The 16,152-nt window shown below is 44.9% G+C and overlaps 1 protein-coding gene across 4 annotated transcripts in view; it reads right to left on the reverse strand.

Annotated features, from left to right (window-relative positions):
* Positions 1 to 16,152, reverse strand: part of OCA2 (OCA2 melanosomal transmembrane protein) — a 343,267-nt gene that overhangs the window by 243,343 nt on the left and 83,772 nt on the right. For 2 of the 4 annotated variants that reach the window (XR_011254446.1, XM_069576815.1), the window contains exons 6-9: positions 15,721 to 15,793; positions 10,120 to 10,280; positions 8,302 to 8,384; positions 6,710 to 6,863 (exon numbers count right to left, since the gene is read on the reverse strand). Coding sequence is in view for 2 of the 4 variants with exons in the window: in XM_069576815.1 (XP_069432916.1) it covers positions 6,710 to 6,863; positions 8,302 to 8,384; positions 10,120 to 10,280; positions 15,721 to 15,793 (471 nt within the window). In the remaining 2 variants the exon portion in view is untranslated. Of the gene's footprint in view, positions 1 to 6,709; positions 6,864 to 8,301; positions 8,472 to 10,119; positions 10,281 to 15,720; positions 15,794 to 16,152 lie in introns of all 4 variants that reach the window. The other 2 variants (XR_011254445.1, XM_069576816.1) reach the window with 1 other exon arrangement.

Below are 16,152 nucleotides of genomic sequence, written 5' to 3' on the forward strand. Positions count from 1 at the left end.
GGCTGCAGGCCTTGGGGGGAGCCTAGGATGAGCTTCTCCAGGTCAAAGATCAGATTTCCTGCTGAAGTGCTGAGTGCAGTCAGCAGGAAATGTCTTCCTTTAATGCCCTTTGATAGTTTCACTTGACTCTTTCCTGACCTCCCTCCCTGCGGGCATGGATGCCCTGCCTGAGTACTCTGGTTCTGGCAGAGAGAAGTTGGTTCTCTTCCTGCATCCTGCACAGCTGGGGAAGCCAAGCACTTACTCCCTGTCAGCTAGTTCAGCCTGATGGAGTGTGGCCTTAGGAGAGGGGCAGTGCTGACCATGGTCCTATTACCCTCTCCAGTGTGTCCTAACTTGTATTGTTTTCCTTCAGTGATATGTTGCAATTTCCTCTCAGAAAGGCTGGGCTTCTACAGACTCTCTCCTGTTCCTGGGTATCTGCTCAGGTTAGCACTGTCTAGGTTTTCCCTGATAGCAGTCAAGAGAGATGAGGTTGCCATTGCTGGCTCCTGCTGGTTTCACAGCTTAGGCTAGTGTATGTTTGCTTATTATTGGATGCACAGGCAGGAGAGGCTCCTCCTAGGTCCTTTGAATCTCACTGCTCCTACAGAGGTACTTTTTCTTTGTGGATGGATGCTTAGTTAGCTATCAGAAAAGGAGGACAAAAAGGAGGGCTAGCTCATGCTGCCATGATGCTGACATCATCTCCCAGTTTACATTTAAATGTTCAGAACGTGAGATGGTTGACTAATCTTCTTCCTTGGGCTACTTTGGTAAATGTAAGGATAAATAAAGTGCAGGGAGACTCATCAGAAGAATGAGCTACCTAAATATCTGAAGATATGTGGAATTCCCATGGCTGCCATTTCTGCCCATGTGGTGTGCTGGCTGCTGTACACTGTCCCCAAGCAGCTGTATGCCACTGCTTGTGTGCCTTGCTCTCTAGGGACCCCACGTGAGCTCTGGGAGCCTTTGCTTTGTGTCATCTCATATAAATTCTCCTGGACTGGGGAGCACTGAGCAGCAGGAGCACCTCTGTTTAAGGAGGGGCTGCTCATGGAAGGAGGGACCTGTGCCTTCTTGAGCCCATCCCCTCCCAGTACATGAGGGCAATGGCAGGAGCCAACTGATCCAGTGACAGGTGAAACACTGGTGGTGGGTTTCCTAGACGTTCTTCGGTTCTGAATCCTGTGTTTCTAAAAATTCCCAGGACAGTGTACAAGTGGTACAGTTCTGGGCCTTGAATTCAGTACCACTTTGTGTTTCATAGGCATTTTAGCTCTTACAATGTGCGTCCAATTGAAGGCCGTGTTTTCCAATTGTTTCTTACTGCCATGATGTAGTAGGATGATTATCGGCTTTTTGATGCTAAGTAAATTCTCCACATTTCACTTTCTTCATCTGCAAAACTTAGAGAACTTTTTGGTTTGTAGGGCATGAACTGGCTGTCCCTTGAGGTGACACCCTACCTCTCTGTGCCCTGGTATAAGACCTGGGCTAGCTCCTATTTTCCTGGGCTGGGTCTTGTCTGCCTATGAGGTAGTAACAGTGCTCTGCTTGCTGCACTCTCTTCCAGGTGGGTCCTCTTTCCACCCTCCCTTATCTCCTAGGAAGAGGGTGCTTTGGCCTCTTTGAAAGTGGCGGACCTTGCCTGCTTGTTCTTCCATGTGAATGCATTCTTGTCCTTGTGCATGGTGAACTGCCCACCCTTCCCTCTGAAGTCAGATTTGGTTGTGAACTCTGTTCTGCTTGTTGGGATATGAGAAGAGAGACTCCCCCTTCTTCTTGCCTCAGTGGTGCCCAGGTGAGAAGCAGCCTGGGTCTCTTATAGATTACAGTGAGCAGAGGCCTGTTGACCACATGTGCAGATGCTGAGAGGCTGGCTGGAAGCAGGAGGTGACCATATCCCTACAGGGAGGGGTGGTGCCTTCTCCTTCTGGTGCCAGAGCCCACTGAGCCTGGTTCTCACATAGCTGGAGAGAATCTCATGACTCTTGCTGAGCTGGGGACCTACCTTGGGGGAGCACCGACTGCTGCACTTCTCACTGCACTGCCACTGGAGGGAACTTCTGGCACCCATTGCTATTCTGGAGTCTCCTTTGAGAATGTTGCCATGAACCATCTCCTTTCATCAAGGGGTCCAGTTTGCCTAAGAAGCTGCATAAGGAATGAAAGAGGGTTCACCTGCTGGCCAGTGGTGTGGGAGGTCCTGGCAACAAGGGTCTCTGCTCTTTCTCCCCCAGACCCTACTGCTCTTGTGACTATTCCTCTTGCCCAGGGTCTTCTGTGTGTAGGAGAGGCAGGGGCCATGTCTGAGGGGTGGGCCAGCTGCCACCTCACTGGGGGTTGTCTCATCACTCTTTGAGGTCTGAGTGTCAAAGGCACTTCACATAAGAGCAAGCACACCCACTTTCTTCTCAAACTCATCTGTTGTTTCCACCTGTGATGGTTTGGCAGGGTCTGTATGTTACCAAACAAATCGCCTCAGCATGGGTGCATTCATGTGTCTGTGAGGGAAGGGTGGTTTGGGGATGGCACCCAAGCTAGGCTGTGTTGGCATTTCTGATCCCAGAGTAACCCACAGTGCTGTCTGTCCTCTGTGTGTGCTAAGTCACTCAGTCATATCCGACTCTGTGCGACCCCATGGACTGTAGCCTGCCAGGCTCCTCTGTCCATAGGATTCTCCAGGCAAGAATACTGGAGTGGGTTGCCATGTTCTCCTCAAGGGGATCTTCTTGACCCAGGGATTGAACCCACATCTCTTATGTCTCTTGTATTGGCAGGCATGTTCTTTACCACAAGCGCCACCTGCGAAGGCAAGGTAGCAGGAGAGGGAGGGTAGGAACAGCTGAGACCACCTGTGCACATCTGGATTCTTTGAGAGTTAGGAGAAACAGTCATGTCTAATGTGATATTTTCTTATTTTTTTTCTTTTCTTTTTTCATTGGAGGAAAATTGCTTTACAATGTTGTGTTGGCTTCTGCTGTACAATAACACAAGTTAGTCATTATATAGGAGAAGGCAATGGCAACCCACTCCAGTACTCTTGCCTGGAGAATCCTATGGATGGAGGAGCCTGGTAGGCTGCAGTCCACGGGGACACTAAGAATCGGACACAACCGAGCGACTTCACTTTGACTTTTCACTTTCATGCCTTGAAGAAGGAAATGGCAACCCACTCCAGTGTTCTTGCCTGGAGAATCCCAGGGACAGGGGAACCTGGTGGGCTGCCGTCTATGGGGTCACACAGAGTCGGACACGACTGAAGTGACTTAGCAGCATATATATATATATATATATATATATATATATATACACACACACACATATCTCCTCTGCCTCTTTAGCTTCCCTTCTCTCCCCCATCACACTATTCTAGGTCATTACAGAGGCTGGGCTCACTGTGATATATAGCAGCTTCCCGCTAGCTATCTATTTAATACATTATAGTGTGTATGTGTCAACGCTACTTCCTCAATGCATCCCACCCACTCATTTCCCTGCTCTGTCCACAAGTCCATTCTCTATGTCTGCAACTCCATTCCTTCCCTACAAATAGATTCATCAGTATCATTTTTCTAGATCCCATTTATATACATTAATGTATGATATTTGTCTTTCTCTTTCTGACTTACTACAACAGATTCACATCCTTTCCTTTATATCCGGCTGAGTATTGTACCACATCTTCTTTATCCATTTCTCTGTTGATGGACAACAAGGTTGCTTCCATGACCTGGCTAATGGAAATAGTGCTGCAATGAGCACTGGGGTAGATGTCTTTTTGAATTGTGGTTTTCTCAGGGTATATGCCCAGTAGTGGGATTCCTGGGTCATGTGGTAGATTTATTCTTAGTCTTTAAGGAATCTCCATGCTGTTCTCCATAATGGCTGTATCAGTTTACATTCCCACCAACAGTGCAGAGGATTCCCTTTTCTTCCCATCCTGTCCAGCATTTATTGTTCGTAGATTTTTTGATGATAGCCATTCTGACAGGTGTGAGGTGATACTTCATTGTAGTTTTGATTTGCATTTCTCTAATAATGAGTGATGTTGAGCATCTTTTCCTGTGTTTATTTGCCATCTCTATGTCTTCTTTGGAGAAATATCCGTTTAGGCCTTCTGCTAATTTTTTGATTAAGTTGCTTGTTTTTCTGATATTGAGCTATATGAGCTGCTTATATGCTTTGGAGATTAATCCTCGGCCAGTTGCTTCATTTGAAATTATTGTCTCCCATTCTGAGAGCTGTCTTTTCACCTTGTTTACAGTTTCCTGTAAATAATCCAACCAGTCCATCCTAAAGGAGATCAGTCCTGGGTTCATTGGAACCCAGTTCATTGGAACCCAGTTCATTGGAAGGACTGATGTTGAAGCTGAAACTCCAATACTCTGGCCACCTGATGAGAAGAGCTGACTCATTGGAAAAGACCCTGATGCTGGGAAAGATTGAGGGCAGGAGGAGAATGGGACAACAGAGGATGAGATGGTTGGATGGCATCATCAACTCAATGGACATGGGTTTGGGTGGACTCTGGGAGTTGGTGATTGACAGGGAGGCCTGGCGTGCTGCAGTTCATGGGGTCGCAAAGAATCAGACATGACTGAACAACTGAACTGAACTGAACAGTTTCCTTTGCTGTGCAAAAGCTTTTAAGTTTAATTAGATTCCATTTGTTTTTATTTCGACTACTCTAGGTGGTAGGTGTTGGAGGACATTGCTGTGATTTATGCCAGAGTGTACTGCCTATGTTTTCCCCTAAAAACTTTATAGTTTCTGGCCTTATATTTTAGTCTTTAATAAATTTTGAGTTTATTTTTGTGTTCTGTGTTAGGAAGTGTTCTAGTTTCATGCTTTTTACATGTAGCTGTCCAGTTTTTGCACACTACTTATTAAAGAGACAGTCTTTCTTCCATTGCATATTCTTGCCTCCATTGCCAAAGATAAGATTCCCATAGGTACATGGGTTTATCTCTGGGCTCTCTATCTTGTTCCATTGGTCGATATTTTTGTTTTTGTGCCTGGACCATACTATCTTGATGACTGTAGCTTTGTAGTATAGTCTGAAATCAGGAAAGCTGGTTTCTCCAGCTCCATTTTTCTTTCTCAAGGTTGCTTTGGCTATTTGGGGTCTTTTGTATTTCTGTACAAATTGTAAAATTTTTTGTTCCAGTTCTGTGAAAAATGCCGTTGGTGATTTGATAGGGATTGCATTGAATCTTTAGATTGCTTTGTGTAGTATGGTCATTTTCACAATACAGATTCTTACAATGCAAGAACATGGTGTATCTCTTCATCTGTCCATGTTCTTTGATTTCTTTTATCAGTGTCTTATAGCTTTTTGCATACAGGTCTTTCGTCTCTTTAAGTAGGTTTATTCATGAGTTTGAGTGAACTCTGGGAGTTGGTGATGGACAGGGAGGCCTGGCGTGCTGCAATTCATGGGGTTGCAAAGAGTCAGACATGACTGAGCGACTGAACTGAACTGAACTGATTCTTAGATATTTTATACTATTTGTTGTGATGGTGAATGGGGTTTTTTCTTTCATTTCTCTTTTTGGTTTTTCATTGTTAGTGTATTGGAATGCAGAGGATTTCTGTGTATTAATTTTGTGATTATAAAATCACCTCAACAAAAACCTTGCACACTACGTCTCAAGCAGCCTGCCCTTAAACAATGCCACTGGAGGAAGTAATGTTTTCTGTGGCTCCTTGAGGAGGAAACTGCTCAGAAACTTGCTCCTGGATTCCTCCAGACTCTGCCTGGTCACAGAGTGTGTGTGTGTGATCATAGGAACCCTGAAACAATAATAATATTGGTGGGGGGGGACAGAATAGAGCTGCCCCAGAATAAATGAGACAGAGCAACTAAATCCATGGATGGACCTTGTTGGACAACTAGGGGCTCAACCTGCTGAAGCCAACATTCCTCACAGACAGATCAGACAGCCTCAGGGAATTTCAAGAATTTTCCTGGTCACTCCCCCCTCAGATCACCTCCTTGAAGCTCCAGGGCACTTTTCATATTTTGAGAACACACCCCTTTACTTTCACCTTCACCTCCTGATCCTCCAGGCTCAGCCCAGTGGAGCCAAAAGTCCCATCTGTGTGTTGCTGTAAATCTGGTTTCACAACTGAAACAACAATGGACCTGCCCAGTCAGGCAGTGTCTGTACTTTGTTTCATGCTATTGAAGGTATAGCCACACTTAAAATTTCCCAGAAACACTGAATTGATGGGACATGAAATCATTAGGCTAATTAGCTGAGTTGATAAACATAACAGATAATAATCCTTCCCCACACATAGCCCAAAGTCTCCAAGGTCCTCATCGTGCATACAATCCTATGAAGCAGATAGGGGGTATTTTAACATGCCCATTTTACAGACCCTGATTCTCAGAAAGTTTCAACACTTGTCCCTTCAGGGGCATTCTGGGTGAGCAGCAAATCGAGGGTGAGAAAATCATGTGCACATTCAGTTTTCTCAATAAAATTTTTCTAGTGCCTGGCAAAACTCATCTTGCATATGGCAACTGCCAAGATTCAGCAAATATTCCAGTACAGAGCAATTTTCTATCTAGAATGAGGGAAATGTTACTTTTTAGGAAAGACACTGTTTCAATTCGATTCAAATGCAAGACTGAGCCCATCCCTAGCACCCACCATGTTAAAATACACTTACCTGTGGGCACAGATAAACCCAGGAGAGCAGGCATGCAAGTTACCTCAAATATAATTAGCACGTAGACCCCAGCGAGGATGACCGCAGCAATGGTCACTTGTGCTTCAACACTTGCTCGGAGGTACTGATGAGTCATCAGAAGAGGAACAATCTGGGTCTGCTGGAGGGAGGCGTGGACACTGATGGAAACAGGCTCTCTGAAGAATGAAGCAAATATCATACCACTGATAAAGGAAACAGACCTGACATCAACCATCAGCACTTGCTCCCTCAGCTTTCTTCCCAACACCAGTCGCCCATGGCTATAACCAGAGCCTGAACCGATCTCAGAGTGCCTAACCTGCCAGATGAGGAGCCCTGAGCACAGGCAAGCCACGTGAATATATACACAGCCTCCACATAGCCAGGCCCCTCTGACATAGCTCCTCAGCCTCCCTCAGTCATTGCCTGCCTCACCACAGTGCCACCAGTACAGCAATGAACAGGAGCAAGAATGTTCACAGTGGTTCAAACCATTTAATTTTCCATCTTCCTCCTCACCACACATCTGATTGCTTTGTGCCCATCCTAAGTCACTTCAGTCGTATCTGACTCTGTGCAACCCTATGGACTATAGCCAGCCAGGCTTCTATGTCCATGGGATTCTCCAGGCAAGAATACTGGAATGGGTTGCCATGTCTTCCTCCAGGGGATCTTCCCGACCCAGGGGTCGAACCTGTGTTTCTTATGACTCTGGTATTGACAGGTGGGTTCTTTACCACTAGTACCACCTGAGAAGCCCATGCTAACAAATAGCAAATCCAACGATTCTCGCATGTGAGAAATTTGGAAAAGGGTCATGTGCAACCTGAGAACAGGTAGTCAGGTTGTCACTAATGGTGGGAAAACACCAGGAACAAGAAGCATGCAGATCAATAGTATGTGGCCTGGTGAAAATAAAGACTCTAAAATTTCAGTAACTGCTCTGAGCTGAATTGTGCCCCCTCAAAATTCATATCTGGACATCCTAGTTCTCCATACTTCAGGATGTGACTGTATTTGGAGATAAGGTCTTCACAAAGGTGATTAAGTGAAAAACAGTGACACCAACATGACTGGTATCCTTGTAAGAAAAGGAATTTGGCTCACAGAGATGCAGAGGGATGACCACGTAAGGACACAGGGAGAAGACAGCATCCACACACCAAGGAGAGGGGCCTCAGGAGGGACATACCCTGCTGACAGCTTGAGGAAATAGATGTCTACTGTTTAAGCCACTTGTCTGTGGTATTTATATAAGCAGGCCTAGAAAACTTATATAGTAACCAAAAGTACAGACTTAAAAATGGAGTGGCATTACAGAAAAAGGAATTCTAAGATAAACTAGAATTCCCCACTGTGTAGCTTCATGATATTAAGGAATTTAAAGTATCAGCTGTAAAACATAGTTTGCTTCAAAATGGGTTCTGCAATCTTACTTCCTGACACCTGTGGTTTTGATGCCTGCCACAGACTCATGCTCACTGGCTACACAAAAGGAGCAACTCCAAGCCCATAACTTGCCTAGCTATTCATAACTGGAGTCCCAAGGGTCACACTTCTCTAGGGAACATGTCCCAGAGTAGCTTCCCTGAGACTTCAGTCACCAAGACCTACCTGCTAAGAACCTCAAAGGTCCTGCTCACCACCACGTGCTCACTTCTGCTTGGATTTAAAAATATAGTCCAGTTATGAGTGACCTGCAAAAGTCGAAGCATGAAATCCTGGTAAGGCTTTGAATCTGGGCCGTCAGCTGGGGTCCAGCAGTGTTCAGGGCAGGTGCTTGTCTAGAATAAGAAGAAAGAAAAGAGCACAAGTCCTTTTCATATAGAGATGTTAGAGACAGCCAGGTGATGTGCAGCTGGAAACATCCATAATTTGGAGAGCTGTGTTTAAGAAAAAGAATACAGAAATACAAATACAGAATTCATATACAAAGAACAAAAATACAGAAGTAAATATAACCTATTTAGAGAAAAGGAAATCACTGCATGCTATTGGAGACAGTCTTCTGAACCCACTGAGGCAATTGACTGCTTTCTGTTTGCAAACTGGAGGCAGGAAACTCTCCACACCCAGGTCCCAGAAGCCTGTGGGAGAAGGGCCTGAGGATGAGCTTCCAGTTTCACAGGCTGAGGTGCCCTTGTCAAGGGCAGGGGAGTGGAAAAGCCAGATGAAAGGGGCCAGATGTGTGCAGAGATGGAGGTGCTGGTGGGGCAAAGGCAGGAGGCCTGGCTGTGGAGATTTCAGTGGGAGGACAGAAGTCTTGCCACCCACAAATCATAAAGAAAATAAAAAACAGGAACTCTGAAATTGGTCAAAGCCTGAATGAGAGATCACAACTTCTCTTAAAACTTTCATGTTTGGAAAGAGTGTATCATGGAAAAAAAAAAAAAAAAACTTCAGTAAAAATCTGTGTTGTGTTTCTGGAGCCAGAAAGCTCAATACAGACCCAAGGGTAGGCAACTATTGATGTGTCAGCAGACTACAAAGGTCATGCCCTCCTCCACACAAGGTCACAGAGGGAACCATCAGCAGATTAAGTGTGCCCATCTCATCTTTACTGAGGAATCCTTGCCAGCAAAATAGGCAATGCATACAGGGAAGCCAAGTTTATGTCCTAAGACCATGGCCAGAGCAACCAGTTTAGAACATCAGTGCTGCATCAGCCATTGTCCATGAAACTTCAGCCTTCTTCATAATGAGACTCTGGCTCTGGGGACACTGCTTTGTATGGCAGAAAAATGTGACGGGTGCTGTACCCACCATTACTGCAGTTGTACTCCATTTTGGATGACACAGCCTCATATACCAGCAGTGTTTCCTTCTATTAGTTATAACAGGGAAAATCTGTGAACTAGGGATATGACTTCATATGGAAGTCATCATGGAAATCCAGGGGAGTCCCTGAGGCCAGGATTTGGGAGATGAGAGAGAGACTTGTCTGGGCTCTGGGACATGGTGGCTGGAACTGCTGGCTCTCCTAACTTTTGCAGGATGTGAACTAAAGTCCTTGCCTTAGATGCTGAGCACAAGGTCATATTGGTACAGAAGCAGAAGCTCGAGGAAAGACACAGTCTTAGCTAAGAGTCCACAAACTCAAGAGAACCATGGTGTTGAACTATCTTCTGTACCATGAGGTAAGGCTCAGATTTAACTGCACTTTCAAAAATATGTTTCCCTGAACTGTCAAAAAAAAAAAAAAAAAAAAAACCACTCTAAATTGAAAAAAAAAGAAACCTCAAAAGCCTGACTTTACTGAAATGGTGAGAGTTTTATAACCGCCTTACAGAAAAGAGAATTTCCATGACAAAGTAAAAGATAACGGCTTGCCTAATAATGATGGCTCCCATCAAATCCATTCAAGAAGAAATTCAATTTATAAACAAATAAAATTATTTTTTACAATTCTTTTCAAGTAACTTTAGGTGTAACCTGCTGTGGCCGCCGCCACCTGGAGCCTGGAGTGTTGGCCTGGGTCACCTCCACCAGCACGTGCTCTTCTCTCCCGAGACGACTGGGGCTGCCGACCACCAGGGCCCCTGCCAGGCCCACCTGGAGCAGCATGGAGTCTGCGTGGCTGCTGAGGTTCACAGCTGGGGGAGTGTCAAGGCAAACTACGGCACAAGAGGGAGAGGCCTGGACTGCACCCCCCTCCACCCCCACCCTCCCAGGGAACACCCATCTCGGGAGGCACACAAGGAAAGGAACGTTCAGGCCATCCCTTCCATCTGCCCTGCCTGCTCCTGTTTCTTCAGCCCCTCACTCTTGACACACGCAATTGGTTTTGTTTTCTTTAATTGTGTTTTGAATCATCTGCTTTAACATCTAGCTGGTGTCTCACATCCTACGATCATCTCTGCTACCACTCTTGGCAGCCAGAATAAAACGCCTGTCCCAGTTCCTGGATTCATGGTGAGCAGCAGACAGGATGGCCTCCTGAATGAACAGATAAACTAATCCACAGCCATGCCCAAGTCCTAAGGTGGCTGGTGAGAAATCACAGGGAGAACTGAACAACAAATCTGAAATTGGCTAAACCAGTGAAGCCCATTGCAGTGAGAGGAGGGAAATCCCTTCAAAGCTTGTGAAGGACTGAATCAGGGAAGATATACAGAAAAGATGCTCCTTCCTCTCAACATGTAACCCTCATGCCCTTGCATCCCCACCACAACCTGGCCCCTTCACTCCTACACCTCGTGCTGGTATGCTGCACAGATGGAAGGGTCTGTGCTCTCAGGCTCCCTCTCTCTGTGCCAGCTGACTCTCACCTCTGCTGCAAGGTCTGGGGCCCACCCAAGGATTCTAAACAGCAGCTAGCCCAGCTATCTTGCTCCAGGAGAGAAAGCTGCTGTAGGTGCAAAAAAAAAAAAAGGGTTCTCAAAATGATCTATGTTTTGTGTAAGGTCTCAAAAGTCTTAGCAGCAGCTCACTGATTGCAGGACTATTCAGTGACCAATTCCTTTACCCTTCCTTAAAGCCCTTAAAGAAACAGGTGGTTTATGGAGCTGACTTGGGAGAAGGCAGAACTTTACTGTTGCCAGGGTGTTTACAGGATTTAAACAGACTGTTGGGGAGTGCCAGTGAATAGTTAACCCTTTTTAAAATTCCCCCAACAAGATGCACTGGGTTTGTTTGTTTTTTAAGTACAAAAATATCCTGATAAATTCACTCTCTGACATAAATCACAGCAGAATCCTCTATGACCCACCTCCCAGAGTAATGGAAATAAAGCAAAAATAAACAAATGGGACCTAATTAAACTTAAAAGCTTCTGCACAACAAAGGAAACATAAGCAAGGTGAAAAGACAGCCTTCAAAATGGGAGAAAATAATAGCAAACAAAGCAACTGACAAAGAATTAATCTCAAAAATATATAAGCAGTTCATGCAGCTCAATTGCAGAAAAATAAATGACCCAATCAAAAAATGGGACAAAGAACCAAACAGACATTTCTCCAAAGAAGACATACAGATGACTAACAAACACATGAAAAGATGCTCAACATCACTCATTATTAGAGAAATGCAAATCAAAACCACAATGAGGTACCATCTCACACCAGTCAGAATGGCTGCTATCAAAAAGTCTACAAACAATAAATGCTGGAGAGGGTATAGAGAAAAGGGAACCCTCTTACACTGCTGGTGGGAATGAAAACTAGTACAATCACAATGGAGAACAGTGTGGAGATTCCTTAAAAAACTGGAAACAGAACTGCCATACAACCCAGCAATTCCACTGCTGGGCATACACACTGAGGAAACAAGAAATGAAAGAGAAACGTGTACCCCAGTGTTCATCACAGCACTGTTTACAGTAGCTAGGACATGGATGCAACCTAGATGTCCATCAGCAGACGAATGGATAAGAAAGCTGTGGTACATATACACAATGGAGTATCACTCAGCCATTGAAAAGAATACATTTGAATCAGTTCTAATGAGTTTCATCCGAAACTGGAGCCTATTATACAGAGTGAAGTAAGCCAGAAAGAAAAACACCAATACAGTATACTAACGCATATATATGGAATTTAGAAAGATGGTAACGATAACCCTCTATACAAGACAGCAAAAGAGACACATGTAAAGAAGAGACTGTTGGACTCTGTGGAAGAAGGCGAGGGAGGGATGATTTGAGAGAATAGCACTGAAACATGTATGTTACCATATGTGAGATAGACCGCCAGTCCAGGTTTGATGCATCAGACAGGGAGCTCAGGGCTGGTGTACTGGGATGACCCTGAGGGATGGGATGGGGAGGGAGGTAGGAGGGGGGTTCAGAAGAGGGGACACATGTACACCCATGGCTGATTCTTGTCGATGTATGGCAAAAACCACTACAATACAAAAGTAATCCACCTCCCATTAAAATAAATTAATTTTTAATTAAAATTAATTTTTAAATTAATTTTTAATTTTTTTAAAAAAGGAAGTGTTTTTATCAGCACTGTTTCCTATATTAGAACTGAGAATGGGCAGCCAGCTCTTGGCTAGAAAGCATCTACCCATAGCTATGCTGCTACATGGCTTCCAAAAAGGACAAAAGGCAAACAGAAGTCACACATGAGGCAGGATATAGTAGGGAAAGGCCCAAGAAGACACTGATGATTCTGCCACACTGAAATGATTCCTGTCTTGGTCTTTCCCCAAGGCAGACACATGATATGTATGGAGTGGGAAAAGATATTTTAGCACAGAAGAAACTTTAGAGACCTTGCAGAAACCCAGGAGATAGATCAGCACCCTTGAAGGCTAATATCAGAAAAGCAGAGGCTTCTTCTTCTAATAATGTAATGAATGTTTATGGGGCTTCCCTGGTAGCTCAGCTGGTAAAGGATCTGCCTGCAATGCAGGAGACCCCAGTTCAGTTCCTGGGTGGGGAAGATCCCCTGGAGGAGGGCATGGCAACCTACTCCAATATCCTTGCCTGGAGAATCCCCATGAACAGAGATGCCTGGTAGGGTACAATCTTTGGGGTTGCAAAGAGTCAGACTGAATAACTAATCAGAGCACAGTACATTGAAAACAAAGAGCAAGGAGAATGGAACAAGGCCTTTGTCCTTGCGGGGGTGTCGTGGCCTAGCAGATTAAACACACTATGATTAACCACCACTCAAATGGAGTGCACACAAAATCCAAGGGACACTGGACCACATGTACCTCTGCCCTCCTTTCCCTCTGTCTTTCCAGATGCCCACATTGTGCCTGGGAGTCAAAGCCCACTGCAATGCTCTGGTGTCAGCAGTGACTTATGGATCCCAGCAACTTGGACCTGTGGTCAAGCCCACCCTGCAGACAGTTTTGATCCTTGCCTTCCAGCCATTCTGAAAGGTCTGCTCTGCTAAGGTCATATCTTGCCTTTTCCTCAGAGGCCTCCCCTAAACCTAGAGAAGCCCACTATCTTTTAAGATCTTGCTCAAGCTCTCCTCTCCTTAAACCCTTTCTTGTCAACCACAGCATGAGAGGATCCTCACTCCTTCCTGTGTCCTGTGTAGATCAGGCTTATTCTGTTAAAGTGCTCACTCAAAACATACTATTGTCTGTTTTAGATTTTTCTCCCCCCTGGTCTAGCTCCTCAAGAGAAAAAACTACATGCTATTCATTTCTCTACTTCTCTGGAGACCAACATGATTCTCACCACATTTTATGTCCCCAAAACATCTTGGTCTAACTAATAAATATTTGTTTTCAGTATCATCCTTCAAGTCCTTTGAACCTATACCAGCGTCCCAGCCAGACCAGGTCATGGAAGAGAGAAGACAAAGAAATCATCTTCCTCCTCTGTTGTATCCAACCATGGTCCTCTTGCTTTTCCCATTACTCAAATCCATGACTCAAATTTAAGCTGTCTTTCAAGCTTGACTTGACCCAACCCCACTGTGAGCACCAGGGCCACTCTCCTGGGAGTTCCTGGCTCACAGTCTCCATACTGTTCTGCTAACAAGCAGGACCATCTACTCTGCTCTGGTGTTCTCAGAACAGAGAACTATGTCCTCAAGGCCCACGCATGATGGAAAGAAAGACACATGAGCAAAGTACTTCTGAACTGCCGGCAATGTGCTACTGCAGTGCACGGAACAAATCTGGGAGGTTCACCTAAACTGTGGAGTCTCTCAGCCTTCTCCTTCAGTTTGCTTCAGAGCTTATCTAATGCTGGGCTCAGAAGCACTAGCAAAAACCTCCTCCTTGACCAAACGAGTCAGGATCCTCTGAGCCCTCTTCTCAACTAGGCCTTGACCTTGGCCTGGTGAGCCACCGAATAGGGATGCTAACATCTTGTAGGCTCTTCTTCCATGAACTCCAGAAAGTTCTCAAAGGGACAATGAGTGGAATGGGGAGATCCCTAAGAAAGCATGAATTTAATAGGGAAGCACATCAAATCTGGAGCCCAAGAGTACAACAGAACCCTAAGAGCTGGGGGCAGGTAAGATGAGAAAGCAGCCCTACCCCTGAAGGATGGGTAGGAACAGTACAGGGCCTGAAAGAAAGAAATGAAAGAAAGCTGAGAAATTCCAGGTGCCTGGGGCACTGATGGTTACCATGGCAACCATAGACCACAACATAGCCAACATTTAATTGGATTTACATAACTCCCCCTGGCCCATAGAATTTAAGGTGTGTTCATCTTCAAGCTTAAAATTTCATCTCTGCTATGGACTGAATGTTCATGTCCTCCTCCAAGGGATCTTCCTGACCCAGGAATGAAATCCATGTCTTCTGTGTCTCCTGCATCGGCAGGCAGATTCTTTACCACTGAGGCACCTAGGAAGCCTGGGTCTCTAAGGAAATAACTGAAAGTAAATGAGGTCATAGGTTGAGGCCCAGATTTGATAGTATCAGTGTTCTTGTAAGAAGAGACACCAGAGCTCTCACTCTTTACAGGCACACACACACATATATACACAAACACAGGAGACATAGCAAGAAGGTGGCCATCTGAAAGCCAGAAAGAGAGTGCTCACTAGAAGCCAAATCAGCCCATCTGACCTTGAATGTCCAGCCTCTAGACCTGTGAGAAATAAATGTCTGTTGCTTAAGTCATCCAGGTTGTGGTATTCTGTTGTAGCAGCTGAGACCTACAAAATGGCAAGAGATCCCAGAGGATAAGAAACCAAGCAATCATCAAACTCAGATGACACTGCCAAGGAGAGAACCAATGAACTTAAAGCTAGGTAAACAGGAACGATTTAAGCTAAAACATAAGAGGGCAGGGGCTGGGGGTGTGGTTGGGGGGACAGAAAGAGCATCCAACAGCCACAGAAAGCTGGGCCTTAACTAAAATGCACTGTTTGCTGTCACCTTTCCATGGGGAATCTCCCCACCACCCACCCACTGCAGTCTCACTAAAGGCCCCTCCCTTTATGTTCTAAAGCCTTATCTTTCAAATATCCTAGAGGAACAAAACACACATGGGGAGTAATCATGATTGCTTATGCTGTGACTTTGGGCAACCATCATAATAGTTCTCAGGTCTTTTCACTTTGTGACTCAACCACGGGTGACTGTCCATCTCAAAAAAGGTTCAGATACAGTAGCTTTCCAGCGGTGACAGAGCCAGCAATTGCCAGAGCTTTCCTTGATCTGGATGCATGCTAAATAAAATCTGCAACAATCAGAAACATTTAATGATAGATTTGTGGTGTGACAGCAATAGGATTTAAGTAACTTTGATAAGAGCGGAAAATAGGGTTATGATAATTGTGCTGCTTGATGTATCCAAAATCTACCTGCGTACTCTGAATAGCTTTTCTGAGATATTAAAAGTTAAAATTCTGATCCATTAAACTATTTTTTTTTGCTACAGTGGGCCTTGATTATTGATATTTGACAGTTTTAAGGATTGACTACCCAGCCCTAAAATTAAATTGTCAGAGGAGGGTAAACGTGGTTTTCTAGTACGGGAGGGTAGGGAATACAACCCATATGATGGTGAGAGCTCACGCTGTGGAATTTTCAGAGCAA

This window comes from Ovis canadensis, chromosome 2, assembly GCF_042477335.2.
Source record: "Ovis canadensis isolate MfBH-ARS-UI-01 breed Bighorn chromosome 2, ARS-UI_OviCan_v2, whole genome shotgun sequence".
NCBI lineage: Eukaryota > Metazoa > Chordata > Mammalia > Artiodactyla > Bovidae > Ovis > Ovis canadensis.